The 17,170-nt window shown below is 47.4% G+C and overlaps 1 protein-coding gene across 3 annotated transcripts in view; it reads left to right on the plus strand.

The window, feature by feature from the left end:
• Window positions 1-17,170, plus strand: part of LOC119383610 (uncharacterized) — a 279,696-nt gene that overhangs the window by 228,837 nt on the left and 33,689 nt on the right. For all 3 annotated transcript variants that reach the window (XM_037651861.2, XM_037651864.2, XM_037651863.2), the window contains exons 2-7: window positions 8,118-8,680; window positions 11,437-11,561; window positions 12,359-13,396; window positions 14,141-14,253; window positions 15,892-15,953; window positions 16,439-16,584. In XM_037651861.2, the coding sequence (XP_037507789.1) occupies window positions 8,118-8,680; window positions 11,437-11,561; window positions 12,359-13,396; window positions 14,141-14,253; window positions 15,892-15,953; window positions 16,439-16,584 (2,047 nt within the window). The remainder of the gene's footprint in view (window positions 1-8,117; window positions 8,681-11,436; window positions 11,562-12,358; window positions 13,397-14,140; window positions 14,254-15,891; window positions 15,954-16,438; window positions 16,585-17,170) is intronic.

Below are 17,170 nucleotides of genomic sequence, written 5' to 3' on the forward strand. Positions count from 1 at the left end.
TCCACGTGCTGAGCAGCGCAGCCCTTCTGTGGCTACAAGCATCAACGACGGTCATGAGTTCATATCAAGGCGATCAATGAAATATGGAAATGTGAAATGACAAGGGACCTCGATGAAAGGTTATATTTGCATATCAGAAACGGCTGACTGCCGATCAAGCCCACGATCGATAGATCATCGATTATTGGAAAACGGCGCACACAAATGCGCATGTGACTGACGCACCTTCGAGGGCCGCAATTCTGTAGGCTCGCCGGCGCCGGGTTTCTTAAGTACAACTCCGCCACCACCACCGAAATCTGTAACCCATTGCAAGCTTCGCTTGAATACTAGTTACTATCAACGTTACGTTGTTGCTATAGTGACGGCCGACAGCTAGCAGTTCTAGCAAATAAGCTTTGTAAAATCGTCCTGTGGCTTCCGCTGCAAAGGGAAACGCGTCGTGCCCATCATACTTGCTAGAATGGCGGCATTCGGCCAAACGAGCAAAGCAACGCGCCTCAGCTATATACGACGACCGGACAGCTCAGCCACACCGCCAGCGCTGCAGCTAGCATTTCTCGTGGTTCGCTCGGCCATACAGCGGCGCCTGTTTGCCGAGAAGGGCATGGCCCCGTCTGGAAAAACCACCTCGGGGGCCACGTACGGGTCACAATGCGCCTTGCACTGTGTGTGTGTGTGTGTGTGTGTGTGTGTGCCTCTGTGCATGCGTGTTGTACGTATATTATGTACACCTGTATGTATAATGCGCTGGGCGCCCCGTTGATGGAACTATCTCTGCTGTTCGAGCGGTGGAGCGGCAGGCGGCACGCTGCCTTCTGGTGCAGTGCCCTTGTCAGGAACCATTTTGTCAGTAGAAAGAGAGGGAGAGAGAAAGAGAAGAAAGAGAGAGCAGGGAAAAGAGAACAGATTCATCAGGTGATCAAGCAAGCATAAAAAAAAAAGAGGCAAGCACCGGAACTATACGAAGAACCGACTCCACCCTTGAGAGAGCTCGTACACTGGCCGCGCCGATAGGAGATGACACGGTCTTCTCTTGCGTGTTTTTTTTTAAACCTTATATATTCCATGGTTAGAAACGGTCGCCGACTGGATCTGGATGTTCCTGGAACGTGGGTTTTTTTTTTTTTTGTAAACTTTGCATGGAAAGGAATTCCAACGACTGTTGCATCAGGCTTTGTGCTTTGACTTCTTGTACGCTTATGTGGGAACTGGTTTTGTGGAAGGGTACGTTGAAAAGTTTGAGGAGGGCAGTGAAGTGAAGAATTGGTGCGAGGTGGTGAGGCTGTGGGAGCGGCACACGCTGTGCAGGTCTATGAGATGTCCCAGCGTGTCGCGGCGTTGGTGAGGTGGTTACATACGAGAGGTATTGGGTTCGTTTGCCCGCCCGGAACCCGCAGATATTTTCAAAAGGGGAGAGAGGCAGGGGCGTAGCCAGGGGTAGGGGGCGTTCAACCCCCCCCCCCCGAAAATTTTCAGTTGTGCTTGCGTATATATACGCGCACACATACAAACGCACGCACGAACATACATAAAATATGGCTGAACCAACCCCCCCCCCCCCCCCCCCCCACGCAAAAAATTTCTGGCTACGGCCCTGGAGAGAGGTATACCCCGACCTTCATGGCAGTCGGTTGTACGAGTACTAATCCTGAAAACGCGGCTTTTCAATGGCACTCCCTTTTATGCTTCACCTCCTTTAAACCGCTGCGAAAAATCTAGCTATGATGGCACACACAGCACTTTTCTCAAACTGCGTTGAACTATAAGGTGGTATTTACGTCTATGAAAGGAAAATAACGACATATGGCTGTATAGATATAAAACCGATTTTATTATTTTTTGAAGACTTCTCAAGACTCGTGAAATATTTTTTTTCTATCCCAAAACCATTGTTTTGCTAGCTTTGAATCGCCATTAAAGGTAACATTGCTTCTTCTGTGTATTCTTCCTGAAACGATATTTTATGTGCGCGGTCTGTGCGTTTTTTGTCGTTGAATGTGTCGTATTCCTCACCAAACCATCTGATATAGCGGGACAGATGTGCAACAGAAAGGCGATGCAGCATGCGTAGGCAGTACTGCATGAATGAAGCAGTGTGATTGGCGTTGTAGCATAATTCTGTGGAGCGCATCTTCTACTTACGCTACTAACCGTTCCTCAGGAATTACTACGATAGATAATCTGTGCACACGCTCTCTCTATAACGGGTAGGGCACCTACGGGAGCTTTAATTGGTCACATAAGCTTTACGCGCTTCAAAGCTTGAGATCCTGTTCCGAATTAGAGAAGCTGAACGGAAGAAAATCAAACATTGCAAAATCAAACATCGCATCACGCGAGTAGTTCACAGTTCGAGTTCGCAGTTCTCGACACTTTAGTTATCAACGTACAATACAACATCGCAAGCCAGAACACACCTTAGTCTAATAAGTCCATTGAGGCCAACGTATGTTCTTGTTTCTGGATGTTTAACGCTGGCTGTGGTTGTCTGTCGAAGTTACAATAGAATCCTTGCCAACCAAAAGTTGAAAAGCCCAATAAGCAACGTTTCTTCAGCAAATTCTACATAAGCGATATTTCGTTGCAAGTTTAAAACTGCGCGAAAAATACGAAGCTGCGGTGTCGCCTTCACACAGAACACTGGTCATATTTATGTTTAAACTATCACTACGCACGTCACGCCAGCCTACCCAATCAGGAGTGCTCCTCAGTCGGCTACATTGCTTTTCTTCGAACACTAGTTTCCAGCTTTATAGGCCTGCTAACACATTGGTTACTCCAAAAGACTGAGCGCTGTCTCGGCGTCGCGCTGACCCTGAGTTAGTTATCTGCGACCTAGAAACAGTGGTGACGTCAGGGCGTTTCTGACCGAAAAGATTAAACGAGGAAAGACACCCGAATTATCAAAGAACACGGCGTTGTCCGCGGCAGTATTATATGCGGACACGTTCGGTGACGTAGCCGTGACGTCACTGCAGGCGTCCCAGTTCGCGCACGAAACGCTATATAATATACCTCTTCGTGTTCGAGGGAGTTCTGCCGTTTCAGTGCATGGGCATTTGGAGTTGGCAATCGCTCTTTGAAAACGTGACTTCGCGCTAAAGGTGGAGCAGGATTGTGAGGGAAATGACACGCGTTCGTCGCCGCAAGGAGGATTACGTTCTTTCTTCTAAGATGTAAGTTGTGCTTACATTTCGCTGAACAAACTACCTCAAAAAAAGTGTTGAATGAGAACCAATCGCACTGATCATTGAAGGTCACCAGCAACGGCGCGCGCTGCATTTGTTAAGGCGTTCTGTCGTGAACAGTGGTGTGTCATGGCGTTCTTCAAGTTGTATGTTGTATGTGCTGCGGATTTGTTATGTTCGGACAGTTTTGACCAGCCATGTTCTATGTTCAACACCTATATATATATATATATATATATATATGTATATATATATATATATATATATATATATATATATATATATATATATATATATATATATATATATATATATAAAACTTAATTAGATAAGTGCTAGGCTTGATCCTCATAACGTGTTATCATGCGCTATATCCTTTTTAAATTAATAGGCAAGAAGAACCAAATTCACCTGCCCTAAAAAACCTCTGAGGCGGTAGCTTGAACGTCATTGAAGTCTCCGGGTTCAATATGTCCTCTGTTCAATACGAGGACAGCGGCGTGTGCCGTTAGGCCGTTACTGCTGGTGTTTTAACTTAGTGAACACACGCACGCTTGGCAAAGCTCATACTTCCTCCGTTGTTTGTAGTGAGCATGATAATAACTTGGGGATGTTGCCGAGTGTTTTCTTCCGCGCGAAGAAAACACTGAGGTCATTTTCGCTTACATGATTTCCGTGAACTTACTTCAAACAGCAAACGCAGTTACAGCTCATTTGCGTAACATGAACGAGAACTTAGTATCGAACTTCTATTAACATATTTTAGGGGCAAAGCTCCTTAGGGTGTGAGTCGTTCCCTCCTCTGTAGTAGTAGTAGTAGTAGTAGTAGTAGTAGTAGTAGTAGTAATAGTAGTAGTAGTAGTAGTAGTAGTAGTAGTAGTAGTAGTAGTAGTAGTAGTAGTAGTAGCAGTAGTAGTGGTGGTGGTAGTAGTAGTAGTATGTAGCCACCTCGCCCGATCGGCAATGGGCTAGGTGGATCGGCAACGGCGCGAGGACATGCCGTACGAGAGTTAAATCACACTAAAAGACATACTTTGCGGGCGATACACTCTAGTGAGCTTTCAACTTTTCATCTTAATCTACACGATAAAGAAATTATTTCTACGAAAAACGAAAGGCGCACCTTGAGCAAGATATTTGGTTTTGGGACGCTAAATGGGACCATGAGGCGGTGCGAAGACGGAGCGCTCATAGAGTAACATAGTAACTATGTTACTCTATGGAGCGCTTGTGCGATCGCGTTCCGTTGGCTTTCGTTGGGCATGCGACCGACCTCGCGTCGTGAAACGCGAAGAGGAACGCTACGCGCGCCGTGTCTTCCCTCTAGCCTTGCCGTTAAATCTCACAGGGCGAGCGAGGAACACGGTCGCTCTTGGCGCGCTTTCTCTTTCGCTCGGGAGCGGACACTTTCCTTGCATTTCACCGATCACAAAGCGGTGATAATGAAGGGACCACGTAAACCAACAGTACAATAAAAGTTTGATGCTTAATATATACACGATGTTTCACACTCTTTATGTGATGTACTGGGCGAATTTCACGGAAGAGTTTCACGGTTTACCGATGATTCCCTCCGTATAGCTTCGCCCCACTCATCATCATTCACCCCGTGGATATGCTGTGATTTTTTTTAGTCTTACGAACCTGTGTGCAATCTAGGAAGCTGTGAAATCGTTATCGGCGCAAACAGCTGAGCGCTAATAGCTCCATAATCGAACCGTTGTGTTGCCCCTTCCTCGTAAATGTGACGGCGTAATTAAGCACTGCGCTGTTGCAGCGTCACTTTACTGGCGCAAGAGAAGAAACTGAACTATTCTTCCGCTGAATTTAATTTTTTGTGACACGTTCGCGTATATAGAACTTAAGCAGATTGTGTAACTATAGTAAAGGCTTTGCAACAAGTTGTATATAAGGCGGCTGCGCGTATCACTACACATGCCACTGGACTGCCTGATGCAGTCTAGGTGGTACCGCGTGTGTTGCAGAGCGGTAAAGTTTACAAGGAATAGTTGTTCACCGTTGGCAGCTCCTTCCCAATAAGTGGTGACTTCTACAGGAGCCGCTCCGCCAGCTCCACTACAGCTGTCAACATGTCGCAAAGGGTGATATAAACATTGTGCAAATGTTATGCATATTAAATGCGAAGCATTTCTTAGCGAACTTCTGCGACTTTGACCGTATCTATCTATCTATCTATCTATCTAGCCGCCTACGACTTCGTGCTCTCCTGGTCGCTTGGTTAATCGAATGTGCACCAAAATTGGTATGGCGTAACATGACTGTATGACGAACATAAATGACAAGTCATAATATGAAAATCATGACACGAATGTCATGTACAGCATGATTTACATGCTACGTTCATGGTGCGCTGGCGGCCGTTTCGCCAGCTTGATATACACCAAAATTGGTATCTTGTGACGTGACTGTGTGACGAACATAAATAACACGAGTTAACATGAAAATCATGACACGCATGTCATGTACAGCATGACTTACGTGCCACGCTTATGGTGCGCTGGCTGCCGTTTCGCTAGCTTGATATCCACCAATATTGGTCTCTTCCGACGTGACCGTGTGACGAACATAAATAACACGAGTTATCATGAAAATCATGACACGCATGTCATGTACAGCATGACTTACGTGCCACGCTCATGGGGCGCTGGCGGCCGTTTCGCTAGATTGATATACACCAAAATTGGTATCTTGCGACGTGACCGTGTGACGAACATAAATAACACGAGTTATCATGAAAATCATGACACGCATGTCATGTACAGCATGACTTACGTGCCACGCTCATGGGGCGCTGGCGGCCGTTTCGCTAGCTTGATCTACCCCGGAATTGGTATCTTGCGACGTGACCGTGTGACGAACATAAATAACACGAGATATCATGAAAATCATGACACGCGTGTCATGTACAGCATGACTTACGTGCCACGCTCATGGTGCGCTGGCGGCCGTTTCGCTAGATTGATATACACCAAAATTGGTATCTTGCGACGTGACCGTGTGACGAACATAAATAACACGAGTTATCATCAAAATCATGACACGCATGTCATGTACAGCATGACTTACGTGCCACGCTCATGGGGCGCTGGCGGCCGTTTCGCTAGCTTGATCTACCCCGGAATTGGTATCTTGCGACGTGACCGTGTGACGAACATAAATCACACGAGTTATCATGAAAATCATGACACGCGTGTCATGTACAGCATGACTTACGTGCCACGCTCACGGGGCGCTGGCGGCCGTTTCGCTAGCTTGATATACACCAATATTGGTCTCTTCCGACGTGACCGTGTGACGAACATAAATAACACGAGTTATCATGAAAATCATGACACGCCTGTCATGTACAGCATGACTTGCGTGCCACGCTCACGGGGCGCTGGCGGCCGTTTCGCTAGATTGATATACACCAAAATTGGTATCTTGCGACGTGACTGTGTGACGAACATAAATAACACGAGTTATCACGAAAATCATGACCCGCATGTCATGTACAGCATGACTTACGTGCCACGCTCACGGGGCGCTGGCGGCCGTTTCGCTAGCTTGATATACACCAATATTGGTCTCTTCCGACGTGACCGTGTGACGAACATAAATAACACGAGTTATCATGAAAATCATGACACGCCTGTCATGTACAGCATGACTTACGTGCCACGCTCATGGGGCGCTGGCGGCCGTTTCGCTAGATTGATATACACCAAAATTGGTCTCTTCCGACGTGACCGTGTGACGAACATAAATAACACGAGTTATCATGAAAATCATGACACGCCTGTCATGTACAGCATGACTTGCGTGCCACGCTCACGGGGCGCTGGCGGCCGTTTCGCTAGATTGATATACACCAAAATTGGTATCTTGCGACGTGACTGTGTGACGAACATAAATAACACGAGTTATCACGAAAATCATGACCCGCATGTCATGTACAGCATGACTTACGTGCCACGCTCACGGGGCGCTGGCGGCCGTTTCGCTAGCTTGATATACACCAATATTGGTCTCTTCCGACGTGACCGTGTGACGAACATAAATAACACGAGTTATCATGAAAATCATGACACGCATGTCATGTACAGCATGACTTACGTGTCACGCTCATGGGGCGCTGGCGGCCGTTTCGCTAGCTTGATCTACCCCGGAATTGGTCTTGCGCGACGTGACTGTGTGACAAACATAAAAACACGAGTTAACATGAAAATCATGACACGCGTGTCATGTACAGCATGACTTACGTACCACGCTCATGGGGCGCTGGCCGCCGTTTCGCTAGCTTGATATACACCAAAATTGGTATCTTTCGACGTGACTGTGTGACGAACATAAATAACACGAGTTAACATGAAAGCCATGACATACATGTCATGTATAACATGACTTACGTGCCACCCTCATGGTGCCCTGGCGGCCGTTTCTCTAGGTTGATCGACCCCCAACTTGGTATTGCGCGACGTTACTGTGTGACGAACATAAATAATCGGAGTTAACATGAAAACCATGACACGCATTTTCCTCAATGACATACAAGACGATGTATGCAGGTCCTTGCTGGCTGCTTCGCATTACATCGATTCCCACAATGCGTGGAATCTGCCGGCTTTTTTTTCTTGTTGACGTTGTTTGTGCCTCCTCACCTCTCCCCTTTCTTATTCTCTATTCTCGTCAGCGAATTCGCCACGTATTTCATTCCCTCTCCCAGTCTCATTTCTATGCTCCTTTCCTATTCCCCCAGTGCATAGCCAACCAGATGATTTTCTTGTAAACCTCCCTCTCTTTCTGCTTCGTTTCTTCCTTTTTCGGTTCAAGGGTGCGCACAAAGAGACAAGCCTTACGTGCGTTCACTGCTCTAGCTAATTGGTAGCCCAAGTATTCAAACCCTTTCGTAATTTTTGCTCGCAGGAGATGCATCATGACGACCAGCAGCTGACCAACGACCTGTCCGCTTCGTCCGACGACGCGATGGACTCGCTAACGGACAACACCCTGGCCGGCGGCTCTCCTCCTCCTCCCCCGGCGGCGACGGCACCCGAAGGGGTCGTCAACCCGGCGTTCGGCCACGGCGAGGAAGACGTCTCGGAGGTGCGCAACAACCTGCGCAAGAGCAGCAGTCAGCACAAGAGCCTCGAAGAGGAGAAGAACGCCGTTAACCAGCAGCAGAACGGCAAGATCCTCAACCACCACCGGATCCAGATTCCGGACGACGCGGTCATCAACTACGACACGGCGCGCACGCGCAAGTCCCTGCAGAGCAATGGCGACGTGGTCGCGCTGGACGTGTTCGCGGACTCGGCCAAGGCGCAGGAGGCCCTGATGGGAGCGCTGGCCAACGGCGGCTCCGAGGGCGTGCGGCCGGTTTCTAGTCCCCTGACCAGCGGCTGCAGCTCGGCGGCGGCCGGTGACGCCGGCACCAAGATGTTCGAGGAGTATTTCATCCCCGTCAACACGCACAAAAAGTTCCTCCGGTGAGCGCAACGACACTCCTACGCGGGTCAGACAGTTATGGAGAAATTTTCGTACACTGAGATGAGACCAGGACTGAGACCAGGACCAGGGCTGAGACAAAGACTCAGACCAAAATGAGACCAGGACTGAGGAGGACACGTTAGCTAACAATGCGAGACAGTGACACCACTTTCTTGGTTAAGCGTTGTTATCTAGAGCGTACTTACGGCCTTATATTGCGCCTCAGACTCCTCCTACAGTCGTGTACCAACCAGCCCGACAGGAGACGATGTTAAGCTAAACCTTGACTAAGGGGATTTGCGAAAACAAAGAAATGGGAGAAATCTCTGGAGAGTATCGCTTGGTGTGGAAGTGCGGATCGAAGCTGCACAGTCGCTCACTAAGGCCTGTCAGCTTCAGAAACCACACACAGAGAGATAGCAATCTGTAATGATATTCCCGGAGATGTTAGCCTGGTTTAGCTTCTTGCTTGCTACGCCAGGTGTCGGGTGATCAAGGTGCGTATCACTTATTAGGTTTGTGTGTGACGACCCGTATGTCATCGTGATTGATATTGAATCACTGTAATCACCTTGTCGTGTTACCGTACGTATTGAGTGACTCGCGCACTTAAAACGTTTTCGAATTGCCGTACATTTAACACGTAACGGTATTACCGTAGTATAAACGGTAATACCATCACTGCTAAAACACCCTGCTGTCCTCTGTCCTAAAAATAAAAAATAAAGAAAGACCCAGCACCTCTATTTCGCACCTGTGCAAGCATGAACCAGCGTTTTGAAGAGCGTTGCATCTTCCATCCATCAGCATACAGGTCTTGGTTGCAACATGGTAACGCTTGACTTAGCGCGAATACAGGGGGGAAAACACGCAATTTAAACGCCACCCCGTTCGTGTCCAAGTACTGAGAACTGCCGCGCAGTGTCCTGACGTCATGATGCGTCACTTGCCGTCGTATATGCGCGCGGCCTTGTCTCCTAATGACGAGCCATATCGCTGCCATAGACGTTGCCTTACCGCGCCTTGCGCAAATAAGCAGACAGAGAAAGTCTACTGACTATGTCGCGCGAAGGCGAGCGCGTCGTTACAGAGCGTGCTTCACTCGCCTGTAGCGGCTCGTTCCATGAGCGGCATCATTCTCCCTCGCGCGCAATAATAAAGGGTCCCAATACGCAACTGTATTGCAAGGTGCGAAGCACGGAGGGGGCGGCACGCTTGATCCCATCGCGCTAGCCACCTTTATACCGGGCCGTTTTCAGTTGCAAGGGAGCCAAGGCCGCCAAGGTTTTTCTCGATTGGCTGCAGCTCTTCTTCCAATTTTGTTGCTGTTCACGGCGGCTGCAATTGCGCACCGTTTTTCTGGCAAAGCTCGCCTGTTGATGCGCTTCCCCGCTCATTTTTCGACGCTGTTTTTTGTTTTTTATTTTACCCTCCGCCTCCTAGTCTCGTCTCAGCCAGCGGGATGAAGTCTCCTAGTCGTCCCTCCTTTCCCACTATAGGGTCGTCGTGACGTGAGCGGTGAAGTAAAATGTCCACGCTACACGCTTCGGCGACTTGGCACGCTCGCTTGACAGATTTTCGCGATGCACGTTCAATCGTGCACGGTGGCACTACCTCGTTCCTCGTGCGAGCTTCGGCCGCCGACTATTCCTCGTCTGACGCTGAGAGGGATGTTATTGTTGTCGCTGGCGTGGTCGCGTGGACCAGCTTCCTACTGAAGAAAGATTTTGAGGCTCTTCTTTGAGTTTTCTTTTTTTTTTTCCAAGGGACAAGCAGCAAAGGTTGGAGACGAACCTAACGCTCACCTTCTTTGTCTGACTTTTTTTTTTACCGTTTCTGCATATTCCTTTCGACGTCGGAACGAAACAATCGGTTCGGAGTACTTCGGCTTGTCCCAGCTTTTTATTATATTTCAACGCTGATTGGCGTGTCCGCCTCTTATTGTTCTGGCGCGTATAGATAAATCTGTCCGTGGACACGAATGAAGAAAAGAAAGCTGCTTGCAAACAACTCGCCGATATGTCGTAGTCATCTCTTGTGAAGGGCCTGACGAGAATCTGCAGCTGTCATAAGCAAAATCGTACAGGAGGGCGATAGAAATAAGCATTATATAAAAGACAAAGAAACTAAATTGTGCCGTTTTTTAAAATTTCTTATCAGTGCGGATATATTTCTTGGCATTATCAGATAATTTTTATTTCCGGCTAATTAAGCCATTTCTCTAAGCACCAACAGATCTCTAAGAACAGAAATTTTAGCGCACCGATGTTATCAGGAGCCGCGATGACGCCGAGCTTAGACCTTGGACTTCGCGCCGAGCAATGGCAAACTGCAGGGTGACATACGCAATCTCAAAAGATAGTTATGGCTATGCTTTGTTGTATAGCACAGTCATTGTAGACTATATGCCATATTTCTGGTTAGTTTTCAATCAGCATCAAACGCAAACTTATAGCGGCATTCACCACGTCGCGAAAGAGAGAGAGAGAGAATACAGGAAAGGCAGGAGGATTAACCAGACTTTGTGCAGCTTACTACCCTTCATGTGGGGAGGGAGATGATGGGGTAATAGAGAGAGCAATCATGAGCACACACACTTCAATTTCCGTGCTGTGAGAGCACCAGATAATTCTACGGTTGCTAACTTATTGCCATCTCCGATAAGTTTTGCTTGTCGAAGGGCATAGCTCTGTGTTTTGGCTTGCTTCTGCGTGTTCTAATGCGATGTTTTTGCATCTTTTTCTTTCTTTTTCAGCGGCGAAAAGCTTTATTTAACGAAAGAAAAGAGAAAAGTGTGTTCCGGGTGGAAGCGCATGTTCTTCTGCTGTCTTCTTCTCATGATTTTAGGCATCGCTGTTCTAGTGGGAGTGTTAGCAGCAAGTGAGTACACTTTCGTGTTCGCTAATCTGTGTCAATATGAAGCGTTACGCATTGCAAAACGGATAGTGAATAATGATTAAGCTTCTATTATACCTTTAGTTAAGTGCATCACGCGTGAAACTTAGTTTAGCGCTTAAGTGCGGTTCCCGGTAGCTTGAGCACACAAACGTGTTTCGCCATTTATTGCATGTGACAAGGTTTTGGCGCCTGTACTTCGAAAGATCACTTAAGATCATTCCGTGACACTGGAGCTGACTGAAAGTGAGATGTCCCCGAAACTTAGCGTATGACTTCGAAGTGACGCATTTGCAGCGACATCAGAAACCAGAAGGTAAAGGCAGTTTATTAGTCGACAAGCAGTTGGCAGCATTCGAACCATATACCATGTTTATCGACGTGCTCATCCAACTATTCTAATTTATAACTGTAACCGGGAGCACAGCGGTCAGTATATTTTAACACAAGCACAAAATCTGCGCTCTCAGCGCACACGGTAACCCTGCCTTCATGATTGAAATTGGCGACTGAAGTTCTTTACAACCACGCTTGCCCATGTGATCACTGATGTGGTCGGTTCCCAAAAGTTAGCTTCGATGCAGTACATTGCTAGATGCAGTACAAGTTAGCTTATAGATGCAGTACATTGCACAGAGCGGCCAAGCTATTTATCCTGCGAAATCACCGAACCCATTGTACGATTATCCTTTGTTCCGTATACCACTGCCCGCTTACTTTGGAAGCTCACAAAGTTATCTGTCTCTAACGCTTTGCCACTCGTGTTCTCGTATTTCTCGCAGCTGGGTTCCTGCTGAGTGATTCTAAGTCCTCTCCAAAGTCCGTTCACGTCGACCCCAGTAGTCCGGGCTTGTACGCCGGCTCGTCGACGCTAAAAGGTGCGCCGCAGCCAAAAGTGACCAGCCCGCCACAACAGTCATTACCGCCATCATCGCCGCCTCCAGTAGTAGTCATTTCTACCACCACCAGTCTACCAACCACGCAACAACCAACCCAACCTCCACCTTCGATGACGACAGTCACCGAACCGCCAGCGACCTCTGTCGCCAGCATGGACCAGTCCACGACCGTGAAGCTGCAGTCTCCCGCAGTACCAATGGAAGTCACGACAGAAAGCGTAACCACGGAGCTGACATCTCTGTTGCAGGGTTCCGCCGAGTCTTCAGTCACTACTACGAGTGTTCCAGTAACTAGCGATGCCTCGATTACAACCATGGACTCCAACCAGACGGCAGAGGAGACCGACGGCGTCGTTCCAGTGACCACCGTTCCGCCGACTACATCTGTTGCGACGACGGTTGAGGGCGTGCCGTCAACGTCGACCGAGGTCATGGCGTCTACAGCGGAAGCTGTGACAGATTCCTCCGAAGAGACTTCTACAGTCACTTCTCCGGTTCCGGTCATGGATGGAACGACCACCGAAGCGTTCACGACCGTAGCAGATGCCTCGACAACCGCTGGTACGACCATGCAAGCTCCTTTTACTGTAACTGGCTCCGTGACAACGACGACTTCTTCTTCTGAAACGGTGACCCCTACGGAGCCGGTGACCATTGCCACGAGTGTGGTTCCTGAGTCAACGACGACGGGGCCAAGAGTGGTCGAGACCACAGCCACAGCAGAAAGCACGACCGGGCACTACGAGACGATGGTGACGTCACTGACGTCACTGACGGAGCGCTCGATGCTGACAGACTCGAGTACGGTGGCGACGGCGACGACTCGTTTGCCGAGGGATGAAGAGTCGTCGACGGTGACGGAGTCCGCCACAGCTGCTAGCACCGAAGAACGTACTCCCACCGGCGAATTCCCTCACCCTGGTAGGAACAGAACGAACACGTATTGGCGACTAAATGTTGCGTAGATGTGTAGAAACGTTTTGTAACCCACCTCGGCTTGTCTTCTGTGCATAACTGCATTCAAGAGTATCTCTATGCGTCTGGTAATTACAAAACAGTAGCCTGAGAGTCGCGACTTCCGGTGTGTGGCGCTTTTCATACACATTGTATTAAATACCATGATCAAGAAAAAAAATATATTTAAAACGTAAATCATTCTAGATACCCATCAATAATTTAAAAGATTAGTTTTATTCACTTTTGTCCAATCCTTTCATTATTTGTTTCTTTTCTTTTTTGTGTGTGATCTATGTGTTGATACTATGCTATTAACTGTGTATAACAAAATTAGAAACGGAGTTCCGTATCTTGGGCGCTTACGTACTAAGTGGAAGGTTTCTTGGTGCGGTTGTTTTATCCAAGCTTGCCCTGCAGAGAGGCAAAATTCAAACGTGTTCTCGAGAACTTCCTTTGTTCGCGGCATTCAAATGTTATACAGCTTCCATTATAAGCAAAATCACGAATGACTAAACCTTATACATTTGGTACTTCGTATGACACCTAGGTAGAGACGTGACTGCTCTTCAAACTGCAAGGAAAACAAACACCTGTGTGGGCGTCTGCGGGCGCTTATATCTTGAGCCACTTTCGAGTTTCACATGCAACGGTGCTCCTCGATATGTTGTTATCGCATCTTAAGATACTCGTTTTGAAATTTCTTCTCAGGCGCCAACGCTGTTGTCGGTGAGATCACGCTACCTGAGGAAATTTTCAGCGAATCCCTGAACAACAAGTCATCGACAGAAGCAAGAGATCTATCCAACCAGCTGAAACAAGGGGTACGTCGTTCTCAAAGCAGTCTAAGTTGTTATTATCTCACTGCATACAAAACCGCATTGCTCCCAGGCAAGAAAAGTCCGGGACCGTTCGTACGTTCACACGAACACGAAAAAATGCGCTATTTCGATTATATGAGATGTCGTACACTGGAGAGTTCGGAAATAATTTTTGGTTACCAGAGTATCCGTACCATGCATATATTTATCGATATATATAAACTTTTTTTTTTGCATTTCAGCTACTGTCACTGTAGTAATATTAAATCGATCATTTCTTGTAGTAAATTTTCTTGAACTACCGTATATCTTTTAATCTCCGTATGCTTTAATTCTAACGTTGGCTCGAGACGTGCTTGGCTCTCGGACATCTTAATCTTGATGTATCTCGCCCACGATGAGTCAAGCTACAACGAGTCTTCAAAGGTTGTAAAGGTAATTATTACTCATAAGCACCCAAAAGCATCACGCACGAATGTATTTTTTTTATTGACGTAAAGTGAAAGGAGATGTTGGCACACAAATAAGGCGCCGGCTACTCCTTAACCCTTGAGTGCAGGTCGAGCATAGAACATAAAAATAACATACAAACAGCAGTACATGTATAATGAGCACACGAGTACACAATGGAAAAACACACTCACACGCACATATCAAACAACACCATCGTAACGTGGAAGGAAATGTCCGAAAGGCGTTTAATAATGTATCCGACAGTGCCTCTGGTCAGCATTGAATCGAATCGGCACATTCGGGCAACACAGCAATCAACACGTCCGGTCATTACGGGGATGGGTCCGCACATGTGGGCAGCATAACAGTCGGCACATAATACACTTCAGCACACGCATACAATATGTATCATATAATGATACATATAATAACTACGACATACATATTATAATTTACTTAATGTAATATGAGCATAAATTTCTTAATGATTGCCAGCAATTCCGCTGTCTTCTAAAAAGCGTTTTAACGCTCTTAAAGCGTACGTCTGTAAAGCTCTGGTTGGCCACGGGACCAGAAGTTTTTTCATACTGAACGGTCTGCGGTCTAATGCCATTAGTTCCGATTTAAGACGGCGTCTCGGTGTATCATGATGTGGGCAGTCCAGAAGAACGTGACGTACATCTTCATCTACAAATCCACATTCACACTCGGTAGTGTCAGTTCTGCCAGTTCTGTGCAAAAAACGTTTCGTGCATGCGGTGCCTAGCCTTAACCGGTGAATAAGCTTGTTTCCATAGTTCTATCTAAAGCAAGCGCAATTTTGAATTCAATGAGTGGATCAATATGGCATAAATCACAACTCTTTGAACTTTGGTAAAACCAAGAATTTTTACTCATTCGGAATGACTTTGCCTTTATAATACCGCGCAATTCATTTTTAGAGATTTGCAGAGAAACCGTAACATCGTTACGATGTGCTTGTCGTGCCGCTTCATCGCCAGCTGTGTTACCAGGAGTATTACAATGTCCAGGTATCCACTGGAATTTTATCTCATGTTTCGCCTGGCCAAAAAATTTATGCGTGGTGACGTCGATAACATTCTCCCCTAGTTCATAAACTTCGTGTGGCGATCTTGCATTTGCAATTCGTACATCCGTAATCTTAACGTCCCCTTCCTTTTTTCATAGTTAGAAGACATCCTCAAGGGACTTGGATACCGCTACGAGACGGTGGACATACTGAAGTACAGGTACGCTGGCCGGAGCCCCCGCAAGCATCTCGATCTCTTCAATCCTGTTCCGACGGCTTACTTTCATTACTGCATTTTTGCTTTCCTCTCTTGAAACGCTTCTCTTCAAGCTATGCTCCTCACTACGTTTCACGGGTACCGCATTTGTATCCCCCGTACCGGAAACGGGCGATTTCTTTTTTTACTATTTTTTTTTTTCGCTCGTTCCAGACGGGTCAATGCGTTTTCGGTATTGGCTCGTGGGGTTCAAAGGTCTTGCACGTTCACGACCGCCCGCAGCTCCCAAAAACGCCGGACCGTGGTGGACCGTACAGTGCTGCGACTTTTTATCATTCCAGTCCGCGGGTAGTTGGACGAGGTCATTAAAATCGCACGTCCTCGCGTTTGTGAGGACACGTGCAAGCTGCGCCTAACGAGGGCCGCGGCGTTCTTTTCTTTTTTCGTTTCTTTTTTTGTTTTTTCCTGCTCACCGGCCGATGTTGCAGGAAAGGCAGCGTGGTGGCTTCCTTCGTGGTGGTCGGCGGTGACCTGCCTGCGGCCAAGGTCAAGGTGGCCATCCGCGACTTCCTGGCCAAGAACAACGGCACCCTCAGGGGACGACCCGTGGACTCGGAGTCGGTAGTCGCCAAGGGTGAGCCATTACCGTCACACCCTCCCGGAGTGTGCGACTTATCCGCAGTCATTGTACACCTTCTAACAATGAACTGGACGCAACAACCGAGGTGACCCGTAGTACCGTAGTGGACGGCACCGTCGTGTGTCTGTCGAATACAAGCACAACCTAGGTGCGAAACAAACAAGAAAGGCAGGCTCGTGCTTCTTCTATTGAGTTGAAAGTGTGTACACTTGTGGGAGTCTTTGGAGCGCCGCAGTAGTGCGTAGAACAAATGTTTCCGTTAACCACTTTCAGCCGGCCTCTCGCAAATATCCGGTTGCAGCAGTTTTGCGACACACTGATCTTCCGCTGAATCGAAAAAAGCATAGACTAAAACAAGATAAAGCCAGGCTATGGGCGGCGTCCTGTTTTTAGAAAAACAAAAACGAACATGCATAACGTCTTGTATTGAAAATGCAACCGTGGTAAGCGCGATACATACTCAACATGTAAACAAGAAAACAGTTGCTTAACGAAAGTATAGCAACGGGCTCACCACCTCCAAGTTAGAAGACAACAACGTACTACGTTTAAAAGTATTTATTGATACTATAGGAGTGAC

Source organism: Rhipicephalus sanguineus, chromosome 2, assembly GCF_013339695.2.
Source record: "Rhipicephalus sanguineus isolate Rsan-2018 chromosome 2, BIME_Rsan_1.4, whole genome shotgun sequence".
NCBI classification, from domain to species: Eukaryota; Metazoa; Arthropoda; class Arachnida; order Ixodida; family Ixodidae; genus Rhipicephalus; species Rhipicephalus sanguineus.